We start from the raw sequence: 12064 nt of genomic DNA on the forward strand, positions 1-12064 counted from the left end.
AACAGGAGATATGATCGCTAAGGCCACAGTGGAAATGCTCTGCATGTATGTGGCCACTGAAAAGGTCAGCATGGATATGACAATAGTAGGGCACATGTTCCTACCTCTTTTATGGATGAAGAAGGCGACACGACGCATGAAGATTACTCTAAACAAGTTTTCGCCCCGCTTATATTTATATATAAAGCCACAACCAAACAAGATACATGGCCGAGCAATACAAGGTGGAGAGGTGGCCCTCTTACGAAGCCGATCTCAAGATAACCGGCATACGCAGAACTCTATGCAACCGAAAGAGAAAAAAAGAAGACCTGAACACAACACCAAACTACGCCCTAGCACACCTAAGCTCCACAACAACACTCTCATGAGGGAGAACGGCGCAAAGCTTCGCCGCTGTTGAGTCATCAACGAACAAAGGTCTTCACCCGGAGCCCAGACACAAAGAGAAGAACCACGAAGACATCTTCGAGAAGATAGCGGCACCCGCAAGTGTCACCGTCGTCGGCGCCAAGGCGCAGAGCTTTCGCTCAGCAGCTCACCCATGCCACTACGAGATTCCCATGACGAGCTTGGTGAGGACAGATCCCCATATGCGGTTTGGAGCACTGCCAGTGACAAGACAGAGAGAATGCCCGAGCCACCCGCCGCTACCCGTCCCATCGCTCACACGACCAAGAGGAGAGTCACCACCGCCGGCGATGGTTCCCGCCAGAGAGCCAACCATGCGGACCTCCACCCGGGACCACCGCCCCAGCATTCATGTCCAAGCCACTATCATCTGACCACATCACAGTGTACCCACCACGGTAGGAGGAGTAGAAGGCGTCTCTTTTCACTCCTAGCCCGGCATCAGCCACGTAGTCTGGATCTACACCTCCACCACATGAGGCGTCGACACATGTGCCTCCAACTAGTCCCGGTGGACCGGATGAGACGCAACTCCGTGACACCAACAACTCTCTCTCTCTCCTCATGGTGATGTGTGAGTAGTTCATCCTTGGTGCCAAGGGTATGTATTAGTAGCTATGTGTTCAATCTCTCTCTCTCCCCCATGTTCTTAAAAGTTTTCGATCTTGATTGTATAATGGGCTTGTTAATAAAGTTGGATCTTATGATGTTTCTCCCTCTATTCTTTTTGTGGTGGATGCCTTGATCTTTGAAAATCCTTTATGTTGGATTGAATATTTTGGGTTTGGAATTACATGATGCATGTCTAGTATAACTTGGGGATACCTGTGGTGACATTGGGGTATTCTATGCATAAAAGGTTGAATGATAATATAATATGGTTTTGTCATAGTACAATTTTTGGGACTATCCGTGAGCCATTGAGATGGTTCAATAGATTAAGATTTGGAAGACGATGGATTGCTATTAAGTGCACCTAGGTGATTTCATCCTACTTTTTCCGATAAAAATAGAAACTTTGAAGTGATTTTTTACCGCACTTTTTGAGCGCATATCATGTTGTTTAACTATGTTAATGATGTTGAGAACTGAGACTAGTGAAAGTATGAACCTAGGACTTGTTTCCAAGCATTGAAACACCATTTTATTTACTCTTGGTACTTGTTATCTTGTTCGTATTTACCCAGATTACAAAAGGCTACTTCTACCATCCATATTACGCATATATTATCATATCTTCGTCGAACTAGTGCACCTATACATTTGACAATTGTATTAGGTTAACTGGAGACATTAGAGACCACTTGTATTTGATTTCAGGTTTATTTAAGAGAGACCATTTTAATCCTATATCTCCACGGATTGATATATCTTAGGCCATTTATTTGAGGAAAATTTGTTTTTCTTACAAAACTCTGCTCTTAAAGGCACAACAAAGTGTACAAAAATAAAATTGTGTAGTAGAAAACAAGGGTAGAGCAATAGGTGAAGGTGTGTTGCATGTTGTGGAACTGGTGGAATCGGAGAAACAAAATAAATAAAGGGAAAGCTAGCCTGTTGATAGAGTGTCGGCATGTAGGCAACCAGGTGGGCGACGAAAACTCTACAATTGAGTACAAAAACTAGTACTCCCTCCATCCCAAATTTTTTGTCTTACACTTGTCTAGATACAGATATATCAAGTTATGTTTTAGTATTAGATACATCCGTATCTAGATAAATGTCACGTTTTAGTATTAGATACATCAATATCTAGACATCTAAGACAAGAATACATCCGTATCTAGACAAATTTACAACAAGAATTTTAGGACGGAGGAAGTATGAGGAAAGAGAAAGACATTTATGTGCATTGGAAATGACCTGAAGGTGACTTACTCAATATCAACATTGATAGGGCATATCATCCTGAGGAGCAGCAATGAGCCTGGGGATTTATGGTCCGTGATAGCGATGGATTTGTCAAGGGATCAAGTGTAGGTTGTCACAGGCGGAAGCGGTGCATTTTTGTTTTTCTTATTCTAGATGTATGATCCGTGATAGCGATGGATACATTTGGATCGGAGGGAGAAGTAGAGATGAAATTATGTGTCATGATGTGTTTAATGATATGTATTTCTTATTCTAGATGTAAATAATTTTTCTAAAAACTTGATCAAATTTTGTAAAGGTTGACTTTTCAAAAAGAATATAGACACTGCATTATGGAGCAGAGGGATTATTCCGAATATGCCAATATAGAAATTTTAAAAACAACATTCATAGGAAAAAAAATCCAATTTCTGCACTTTCTTTTTAAAACATTTCTGCACTTTTGTTTTTTTGGAGGAAAAACGTTCCCAGCTGAACTGGGCCGAATTCTGCGGCCCAGCATCTGTCCCTATCTACGGGTTGCAGCCCATCCTCCTTTCTTTCTCTTCTCTTCCACCTAGGCCTTGGCCCATCTTCTCTCTCGGCCACCCCCAACCTCCTCCTCCTCCTTCTGCAGCCGCAGCCACTGCAGTGGACGTAACGCCCGGCTGCGCCGCCGCCGCCGATCCTGCCGTTTCCTCCAAATTGATCGCGTCCGGCCTCCGTCCCCGTAATTCCCCGTGCCTCGACTCCTTCAGCCTCCATCTCCAATTCCCCATGGACATGGCGACCTGCTGCCGTCTGCCGACCTGATTTGAGCGACCAACCACCACGCACTCGTCGGTTCCTCTGACCTCCTCCTCAATTCCCCTTTTCTAGGTTGGAGCCGCACGCCACCGACGCCGGGCGGCGGCAGCCCGTGCACCCGCGGCTGACGAACTGGACCTGCTCCTCTCCGTCTCTTCGATCAGAACCGCACACCCACGCCGTACTGCACGCCGCCGACGCCTGCGCCCTGGTTACAGGTTATTGCTTAGACTGCCGGCCTTTCTAATCGATGAGTTATAAGTATCTGAAAATAATTCATCACTCAAAATTGACGAGTTACAGTGCAGACTTTGATGCGTTAGTTGATACCTAGACTTGGCCACATTACAGACTTACAAACTTGATCAGTATTATTGTGGTTGATAATAAGAGAGATGTGGGTTGGAGCTTCAGCTGGATCGTTTTGTTGTGGATGATAAAAGAGATGGTTTTTTTCGATGCATATTGTGTGTTTTAATATCTAATAACTGACCCCCCCTCCGCTTTGATTATCCTCCGCCACTGGGTTAGTGCCATCTAATCAACTGTCATTACCAGCGACGATTTTCTAAAGAAAAAACAATTACATGACGAAAGAGAACTACTACTACTTTTTTCAAAGTTATTTTTTTTTGCAAAACAACTCTATTTGGTCTCCATGATAAACTTCAAAGTGGAAAAACAATTGTATGATAGATAAACTACATTTTCTTTGAAGAGTTGGTTTCTTGCTCTAGTATGTTTTTTATTGTGTTCCCATGCATCAATTTTGTAATTAGCTCATGTTCTACTATAGTTAAACCACTGTGGTGTACTATTGTGCCACTCATTTTAAATCCTGTCGATATTCTTGATCAGTATTATTGTGGTTCACGCCATCATTGAGTTTTCTTTATTTGCATTGTATTTGTTCTAACGTGATTATCACTTGGTCACATAATGCGAAAATGTACCTCACACCCATCGTTTTTATAATATATATTTATCATCTCCTTTTTCAGGAGCTGATGCAAGGTGTAGGTTGTACTATGAGAAGGATGGTTGTGCACATCAAGCCTCAAATTGACCTCAATTGATTACACTAGAGCTGGTTGAAAATAATACATAATTGATTCTGGTGGTTCAAACATGGGTTCTAGATTTCCATCACATCAGCTGAGCAATGGCCTGTATGTATCTGGCCGACCTGAGCAACCTAAGGAGAAAGCCCCAACCATTAGCTCCAATTTGATGCCGTACACTCATGGTGACTTGAAGAAATCTGGAGAGTTTGGGAAGATGTTTGACCTCCATGCTGACAAGTCCAGAAAATCTGGTCCTCTGGGCAATGCGCCTTCGAGTAATACTTTATTTGGGGGTGCTGCTTCCAACTCTGGACCTGTCTCTAATGCTGGTGACCGGTCAAACTACTCTGGTTCTCTTTCATCTTCACTTCCTGGTGCTGGAGGATCAGCAAGAGCAAAATCTAACTCTGGACCATTCAATAAGCATCGAGAACAAGCAAAGTGGTCAACCGGTCCCCAGTCTGGAGGTGTGACCCCAATGGCTCGCCAGAATTCTGGCCCTCTACCTCCAGTGCTTCCTACAACTGGGCTTATCACATCTGGCCCTCATTCTTCCGGGCCACTGAATTCGTCTGGTGCTCCAAGAAGAAAAGTATCTGGATCTCTTGATTCTGCTGCATCAATGAAGGTGCAGGCTACATCGCTTGCTCACAACCAGGCTGTTACTACTCTCACCACCGAAAGTAGTTTCTCAGTTAAGGGAAGCATTTCGAAGTTGGTACTCTGGTAAGTGATCACACTCTTGCTGATGGGGTTTGCAATAGGTCTCTTCATTCTTGTTGTTGTTTACAATGCGGTTGTGCTGATAGTTGTTGTTGTGGCAATGATTGGTTCTGTTTCCGCACTTGTGTGTTGGAATGTTTTCAGTGGCAGGAGAGGCGTGCTCGGGTTTGTCAATAGCTATCCTGATACTGATCTCAGAACTGCAAAAGGTGGAGAGTATGTGAAGGTTACAGGGGTATGTGAAATGCTGCTGTTCTTGTTGGATTTATTGTTGTTATCTTCACTCTGATAAATTTCTGTTTAGTGTCAGTATTCATCCTGTTCCATTGAGCCTATGATCGTTCTGTTGCAATGTGCGCTAATGAGACTAAGCTGAACATAGTTGAGTATTACTGTTACACGATTCTTGTTTTGGTTTATGAATACATGTACCATCAGATTCAAGTTACTTACCTTTCATGTTCCTTTCTGCCGCATGTGCTTTGGACCTGTATACAAGCACATAATACATCAATATATCACCAAATTTCTGTATGTCGGTTTATTATTCATGGTAGAATTTGCATGGTAGTTATAATTGGATTCTTATAATCACTTCGTTCCACATGTAGCATAAAATCCTTTTCAGTTTTTTGGAGATTGCATATGTTAATCTACAGGTTGACAACATATTATTTTCTGTTCTGAGAAAACTTGTTACATTATTAATTAGTTACTTACCATTTACAGTAATGATCAGTATGCCAAACATCGCAGGTTGTTACGTGTGGAAATTTCCCACTGCAGTCCTCATTTCAAAGGATTCCGAGATGTGTGTACACTTCAACTAGGCTGTATGAGTATAGGGGTTGGGATTCAAAAATTGCAAACCCCAAGCATCGCCGGTTTACCTGGGGATTACAGACAGCAGAGGTGAGTTTTATTTTTTCTGTAAGTACCTAGAAAAATGGTGTTTAAAATAAATTGATACAATGAATTACTTCCCAGTATAAAGATGTCTTTTAAAAATGTTAATATTCCAATTATATTACTTTCTTCCTAACTGGCTTTGACATTTCACCTGTGTAACTATTGCAGCGCTTTGCGGTAGATTTCTACATTTCCGATTTTCAATCTGGACTTCGAGCATTGGTGAGAACAGGAAGTGGTGCACGGGTGACACCATATGTCGATGAACCGGTAGTAATTGACATCAATCCTGAGAACAAGGACATGTCTCCTGAATTTCTAAGATGGCTACGAGAAAGGAACCTCTCAAGTGATGGTCGGAAAATGCGCCTAAAAGAAGGGTATTATTTTCTTTATGTTGCTTTCCACCTGTATCACATAGAAATATTTAACTCTTTTCTGAAGATGTGTGCCAAAAGATATTAGTGAATCACTGTTATTTACTCAATCCCATACCGGCAGATACATCAAGGAAGGAAGCACTGTGAGTGTGATGGGGGTTGTTCAAAAGAGCGGGAGCATGTTGATGATAGTACCTCCATCGGAGCCTGTCTCATCTGGTTGCCTGTGGGGGAAGTGCCTATTCCCATCGAACCTTGACGGACTAGTCTTGAGATGTGAAGATACTTCAGACATGGATGTCATACCAGTATAGCAAGCTGAGTGTCTAGATACATCCGTATCTAGCAAATCTCAGACACGTAATGTGGATTGGAGGGAGTACTAAAGATTGAGTATGGCTGGGTAATCTGTGTTTTCACTGTATACCCCTTTCTCAATGTATTACGTCCTCTTTTGCTCATTTTTGGTTATGAGCTCTTAATACGTGTGTAATATGGTGGCATTTGGGTTGTTTGAAGACTTGTTCCCTTGGGTCTAATATATACGTATTATTTAGGATGGTTTTCTTGCACTGCTGCTAAACATCTTTCGTTTTCCATCTCTGTCCAAAACATCACACTAGCTGTGGTAATCTGTAGTAACTTGCTTAATTAGGACATGGGCTGATTTAGTGATTTGCAGTAGAAAACAACATGTTTTTTTGGCTTTCTACTCGAGGAGTTGAGGTGATTATCGTTTTTGATGCACCTAATTCAATCAAAAGAACATGTACGAATAAATCTTGACATTGTGTGTCACTGGAAGAGAAATTTATATGACACACAGATTCAATTACTTTAGTTGAGATTGAGATTTGGAGGTCTAACTACCAAAACCAGAAGGCGGTGAGGACATAAAGGTCTACTGTACGAAGCAATGAAGAGTGCAGCCAAGCAAGACGCGCCATTTGAGAAAATAAAAGGACAAAATTTCAAGTGGTGCTCTATTAGGACTTAGTCATAAAGATGAGATGGGGCAAATAAAAGTACAAGGATCTATATGGCATAAAACTGTGTCATTTCAGGGTCGCAGCAGAAGGGCCTTGTTGTATGAGAAGATGAGGCCAGCGAAAGAAGGCATGGACCGGCATGCGATTTTTTTTAATGGACCATTACTTAATTTGTGCGTGTCATCCTTGAGAAGGGGCGATGCTAATCTTCCCTGTATCATTCCAGTTTTATCGCATGTACCCGAAGGGACAATTCTAGCTCCTAGTGCAACTTATCTGATGGCCCTGTGAGCAAATAAATAATGAATGAGTGCTAACTATACTTGGAACCGTAGTGCATCGATCAACTTCGCTCCTTCAATGTTCAGGTCATTGCCTAGCTAGATTCCGGCCATACCCGGCACCCTGGCCCGATTTTGGCCAAGTTCATTGTCATTCAGCATCTCAGCAACCGGTCTGCATGAGGTGGGCAGTGCCCACGAATTGTACAGCAGCCGGGCGACTTGTCCAGTGTGACATCAAGGATGAAGGACCTGGTCCTGGATTTCGAGAAGTCGCCGCAAAATCTGGAACAACAATTTACATTGCTCATGCTCTTACGTGTTCACATGTTTGTGATGCATGATTGGGATGGATGGCCCAATCTGCTTTTGCAGGCTCCTGGGGTGCATAGAGTAATAGTGTTGATCGTGCTGTCTAGCGCAATCAAGACATTTGAAAACATAAAATTACCTTATCTCCCTTTGTAGGAAATCAAAGAAAATCTTGACAGCAGTGTCATACTAGAGGACAGTCCTGGAATGTCCCACCAAACCCTATATGTCGTTGTAGCTCCTCCTCCAAAACAAGAGCAAAAAATATTCATAAATCTTGGCCCCACATCACGAGTACCAAGCTCCATATTGGAGTACTAACAATAATTGGTTCTTAATCGTCAACCCGGATGTTTCATGAGCAAAATTAGTATTATAGTCCTGTATTTACAAACTGTTTGGAAAATGTAAAGAAAAATATCCCCGAAGGTGTAACTATTGACATATATACTACTAGTTACAAACCTATGCTATTCACGGGGAAACACTATTTCTGATCCATCGACGGTCGACTAGTTTTCACTCTAGTAGTAGACATTTTGGAGCCTAAGCTTTTGAAAGTAGACTTCCCTTTCTTATCACTATTACTCCTCCGTTCATAAACATAAGATGTTTTAAACTTTTACTAAATCGGATGTACATAGACACGCTTTAATTGGTTTGATCATTCATTTCAATCTATCTATAATCCATATTAAAATATCTAAAATATCTTATATTTGTGAATGGAGGTAGTAGTTAATATTGCTTTTGTGTTACTCGTGGTCACTCAACTTGCATGATGCGCTAACATATCGAACTCTAAAATTGCTTGTTAAATCCACTCGACTTGGCTCATACTCACATGAGGACGGGAGTGCAGGTTCAGGTATGGTGTTACGTGGCCATGATGGGGCCATTCTCTTCTCTGCATGTAGGTCCTTGTGGTCGTGTCCGAACACCTTGCGCGCGGAGCTCGCCGGTTGCATGGAAGGCCTAGCCCTTGCTCACCAATGGATGGAGCTGCCGATCATCGTCGAGAGTGACAGTCTGCAAGCAGTACAGATGATCAATGCCCGAGGCCAAGATCGGTCTCAGTACGCCATGGTAATTTCTGAGGTGAAGCGTCTCATGGGTCTAAGGGAGTGTCGTGTTACTCATATCTCTAGAGAGCAGAATAATGTAAGTCACACGTTAGCAAACTTCGAAAGGACGGAGGATCGAACTGTGGTATGGATCCGTTGCGGTCCTGATAACATCCCTAGTCTGTGTAGGGATGAACTTGTCTGCTCTTGAGTAATATACTCCTTTTACCCCCGCAAAAAATCCACTTGACTTGGTGATGAACACCAATATGGTTCAGAACAAGCCACACATGCCCTTTTTGTTGATGTGGTCATGGAGGAGAAACTAGGAGGATCCATGCTCACTAATAGGACATCGATATGTGGGATAAACATGACAACGTTCCGATTTCTCACTAGGATGGCGTGTTCTGAACCATACGGTTCATGTTTACAAAGTTTAGTTGGTTAGGTGGGCATTTTCATGGTTGGGTGACTAAAGTTCACGCATCGTGCAAGTTGAGTGGGGAGTTTTACCCATATTAATCTCACAAATCAAGACATATATGCAATTAACAAGGCCTTAATCGCACATGAGCACAATTGCCAAAGTTAATCCATCATCACAAGCATCAATTACATGTTGATCAACCTCGATTTTCCGTTGGAACATTATACGGCGTCGCTACTAGGTGAAGTTGGTTCCTTCTCCTTGTTGTAGAGCCGACGATCATGTCCATATCAAGCTCATCCGGCTTAATTCCGTCTGGGAAGCTCCAGTCAAAGTAGTACAGAAGCCGTGCAAGGAGAATCTCCAACACAACTAGCCCAAAGGCACCGCCAGGGCACATCCTCCTCCCGCTCCCGAAAGGTATGTATATGAACTGTGTGCCGTTGTAGTCCACTGTGTTGTCCTCGAACCTCTCTGGCCTGAACTCGTTCGCGTCATTCCAATTCTCAGGGCTCCTTGCTATCGCCCATGCGTTAACCATTATCCTCGAGCCCTTCGAGACCTCGAATCCACCAATGTTGCAGGTCTCTCGGCAGACACGGGGGAGCAGAAGCGGTACCACCGGGTGCAGCCGCATGCCCTCCTTGATCACCATCTTTGTGTATTCCAGCTTGTCCATGTGGCCCTCATGATCTTCTGGAACCTTGTTGTCCAATGTTTGTCGCACCTCTGCTTGTGTCTTGGCCATCACCATTGGGTTTCTCATGAGCTCCGACATGATCCACTCGACCGTTGACGATGTTGTTTCCGTCCCTGCCGTGAACAAGTCCTATTGGGAAACCATGATAGTTAATTCAACTAATGGTATCAACATTAGCAAAATAGGTACATGTAAGTTGACTCAGTTTGCAATTTGTATAATTTGATCTTGTGAGAGGACGAACGGTTGGGAAAAGAAGAAAGGTGAAGGAAGAAGAAAGAAGAATTTTAATGGCCTGGAAAATTAACTTACCCAAAATATTTTTTCACTCAGATTCACCTAATTTTGGATATTGCACGCACACATTTCTCGGTGATAGTTCTAACTCTTTGAGAAACAATTGGCACAGCAGGCCAGCCTTTCAACAAGAGCATATCTTGGCAGACCCCTTCTATCCCACCGAACTATAAAATAGTCGCCAGTTTTTAGTTTTGGACGGAAAAAGTAGCCCAAACAGATCTCTTATACACCTTCGACCTTTAAATTTTTCTAAGGGATGCGGTAAAAAACTCCTTCCGATCTGTAAAAACACAGTTTTCGCATCCGGTTCAACGGTGCCTTGTATCGGAAGAAAGCACCATGGAAACTTCCGCGTCCGCCGTCCACGTCGCCCCGGATGCCGCCCCGCCCTTCCCTGAACGCCGGCAGCCCATCCGTGTCCATCGTTCGCGCCGCCCCGGTCCTCCGGCCGCATCTCTCACTACGGCGAGGGAGGAGCTAGCTAGCTCCTGGATCGATTTGAGCTGAGCTAGCTAGCTCTGGCTAGCCCGACGGAGGAGCTAGCTAGCTCTTGGATTGGCCGCTTCGTGCGTTTTGTATTTCGTCGCCGGTGGCTCCGTATTTGGCCGCATCGTGTGCTGTCCGTTAATTTTGTGGGAGCAAGCTAGCTGACCATGAACATAGGCGAGAGGAAGAAGAAGACGTGGGAAAAGAATATAAGTGAATATTTAGTTTTACAGTTTAATTTTGAGGGGTCTGTTTGGCCGCTGCTAAAACCAACCCTTAAAACACGGTTTCTGCGAACTGAAAATTGCGTTTTCAATTTCGCAGTTTAAAGGGTCTTCTAGAGATGCTCTTACCACTATGATTGCCTTGATGTTTGTAGTGCCAATGGGGAACTCAAGCTGCCCCTCCTCTTTGATCCTAAGCATGACGCTCAGAAGATCATCGTCTCCGGTCGTTGCTGCGGTCTTCTTTTCCTGTCGCCGCGCCTCGCACCCAGCGATGATCCTGTCAAAGACGTCGTCGAGCTGCCCGCGCGCCCGCCGGAGCCGGCGTTGCAGCCCAGTGACGACGTCCACGAACCGCAGGGACGGGAAGAGGTCCCCGATGCAGAACCCGCCGCTGGTGTCGAGCACGACCCGGATCGCAGACAAGAACCGCTCTTGGAGCTCGGCGTCGCACCCGTCGCCGAACGTCGCCTTTGCGGTGATCGTGTTCGCGCAGGACACGAGCAGCTTCCCGATATTGAACGGTTCGCCGCTTCCGCCGGCGGCGGCGGCGCGGATCTTACTGACGAGGGACAGGGCCTCGCTGTCCCTGATGTGCGCGAACTGCCTCACCTTCCGTGCGCTCAGGAGCTCCGCCACGCAGAGCCTTCGCAGCGTCCTCCAGTAGGCGCCGTATGGCGCGAAGGCGATGTCAGTGTTTCCGTAGCACACGATCTCCGTGGACAGAAGGCTCGGCCGCGACGCGAAGTTGAGGTTGTCGTCCCGGAGCACCTCCTCAGCCGCCGCCGGCGAGGAGATCACGACGGTGTCGACCTGGCCCAGCCGCAGGTACATCACCGGGCCGTGCTTCCTGGCCAGGTCCCGGAGAGCGACCTGCGGCGTCTCCGTCAGGAGGTGGAGGAGGCTTCCGATGAAGGGGAGACGCCGTGGGCCGGGAGGCTGCCTCTTCCTTGAACTTGGTGTTGGTTTGCGGCCAAGCAAGGAAAAGAGAACGATCAGTGAGACGAGGGAGAGGGAGAGGAGGGTGGCCGCGCTTAGCTCCATGGAATTTGATTGCGCTGAGCAGCAAGCAAGAACGGTTGCTTGTTGCTTGGATGTGGTCAACACAAGAGATGTTCAATTGATCATGGTTC

At 45.0% G+C, this 12064-nt stretch overlaps 2 protein-coding genes and 1 non-coding gene across 3 annotated transcripts; 1 reads left to right on the forward strand and 2 right to left on the reverse strand.

The window, feature by feature from the left end:
- The first annotated feature begins 2850 nt into the window (after positions 1-2850).
- LOC125539544 (protein SHOU4) lies at positions 2851-6710 on the forward strand. The gene is made up of 7 exons (XM_048703029.2): positions 2851-2992; positions 3142-3287; positions 4071-4859; positions 5001-5091; positions 5613-5768; positions 5934-6145; positions 6267-6710. The coding sequence occupies exons 3-7, from the start codon at positions 4198-4200 to the stop codon at positions 6457-6459; spliced, it is 1314 nt and encodes a 437-aa protein (XP_048558986.2). The 5' UTR covers positions 2851-2992; positions 3142-3287; positions 4071-4197; the 3' UTR covers positions 6460-6710.
- Positions 6711-7282: 572 nt separating this feature from the next.
- Positions 7283-7385, reverse strand: LOC125542016 (U6 spliceosomal RNA). Its single transcript, XR_007297801.1, has one exon. It is a non-coding gene; the product is annotated as a U6 spliceosomal RNA (small nuclear RNA).
- A 1940-nt stretch (positions 7386-9325) lies between these two features.
- LOC125533928 (cytochrome P450 99A2) lies at positions 9326-12064 on the reverse strand. Its single transcript, XM_048697253.2, has 2 exons — positions 11061-12064; positions 9326-10050 (listed from the first exon to the last, which is right to left on the reverse strand). The coding sequence occupies exons 1-2, from the start codon at positions 11973-11975 to the stop codon at positions 9418-9420; spliced, it is 1548 nt and encodes a 515-aa protein (XP_048553210.1). The 5' UTR covers positions 11976-12064; the 3' UTR covers positions 9326-9417.

Source organism: Triticum urartu, chromosome 2A, assembly GCF_056163025.1.
Source record: "Triticum urartu cultivar PI428250 chromosome 2A, HENAU_Tu73, whole genome shotgun sequence".
Taxonomy (NCBI): Eukaryota; Viridiplantae; Streptophyta; class Magnoliopsida; order Poales; family Poaceae; genus Triticum; species Triticum urartu.

Excerpts from the sequence above, each read along its gene's own strand:
- LOC125533928 (XM_048697253.2), bottom strand. The coding sequence starts at position 11,975 with ATGGAGCTAAGCGCGGCCACCCTCCTCTCCCTCTCCCTCGTCTCACTG. Across the intron at positions 10,051-11,060 it reads ACATCAAGGCAATCATAGTG|GACTTGTTCACGGCAGGGAC; the intron begins GTAAGAGCATCT and ends GTTTCCCAATAG.
- LOC125539544 (XM_048703029.2), top strand. The coding sequence starts at position 4,198 with ATGGGTTCTAGATTTCCATCACATCAGCTGAGCAATGGCCTGTATGTA. Across the intron at positions 5,092-5,612 it reads AGTATGTGAAGGTTACAGGG|GTTGTTACGTGTGGAAATTT; the intron begins GTATGTGAAATG and ends CAAACATCGCAG. Across the intron at positions 6,146-6,266 it reads AAAATGCGCCTAAAAGAAGG|ATACATCAAGGAAGGAAGCA; the intron begins GTATTATTTTCT and ends CCATACCGGCAG.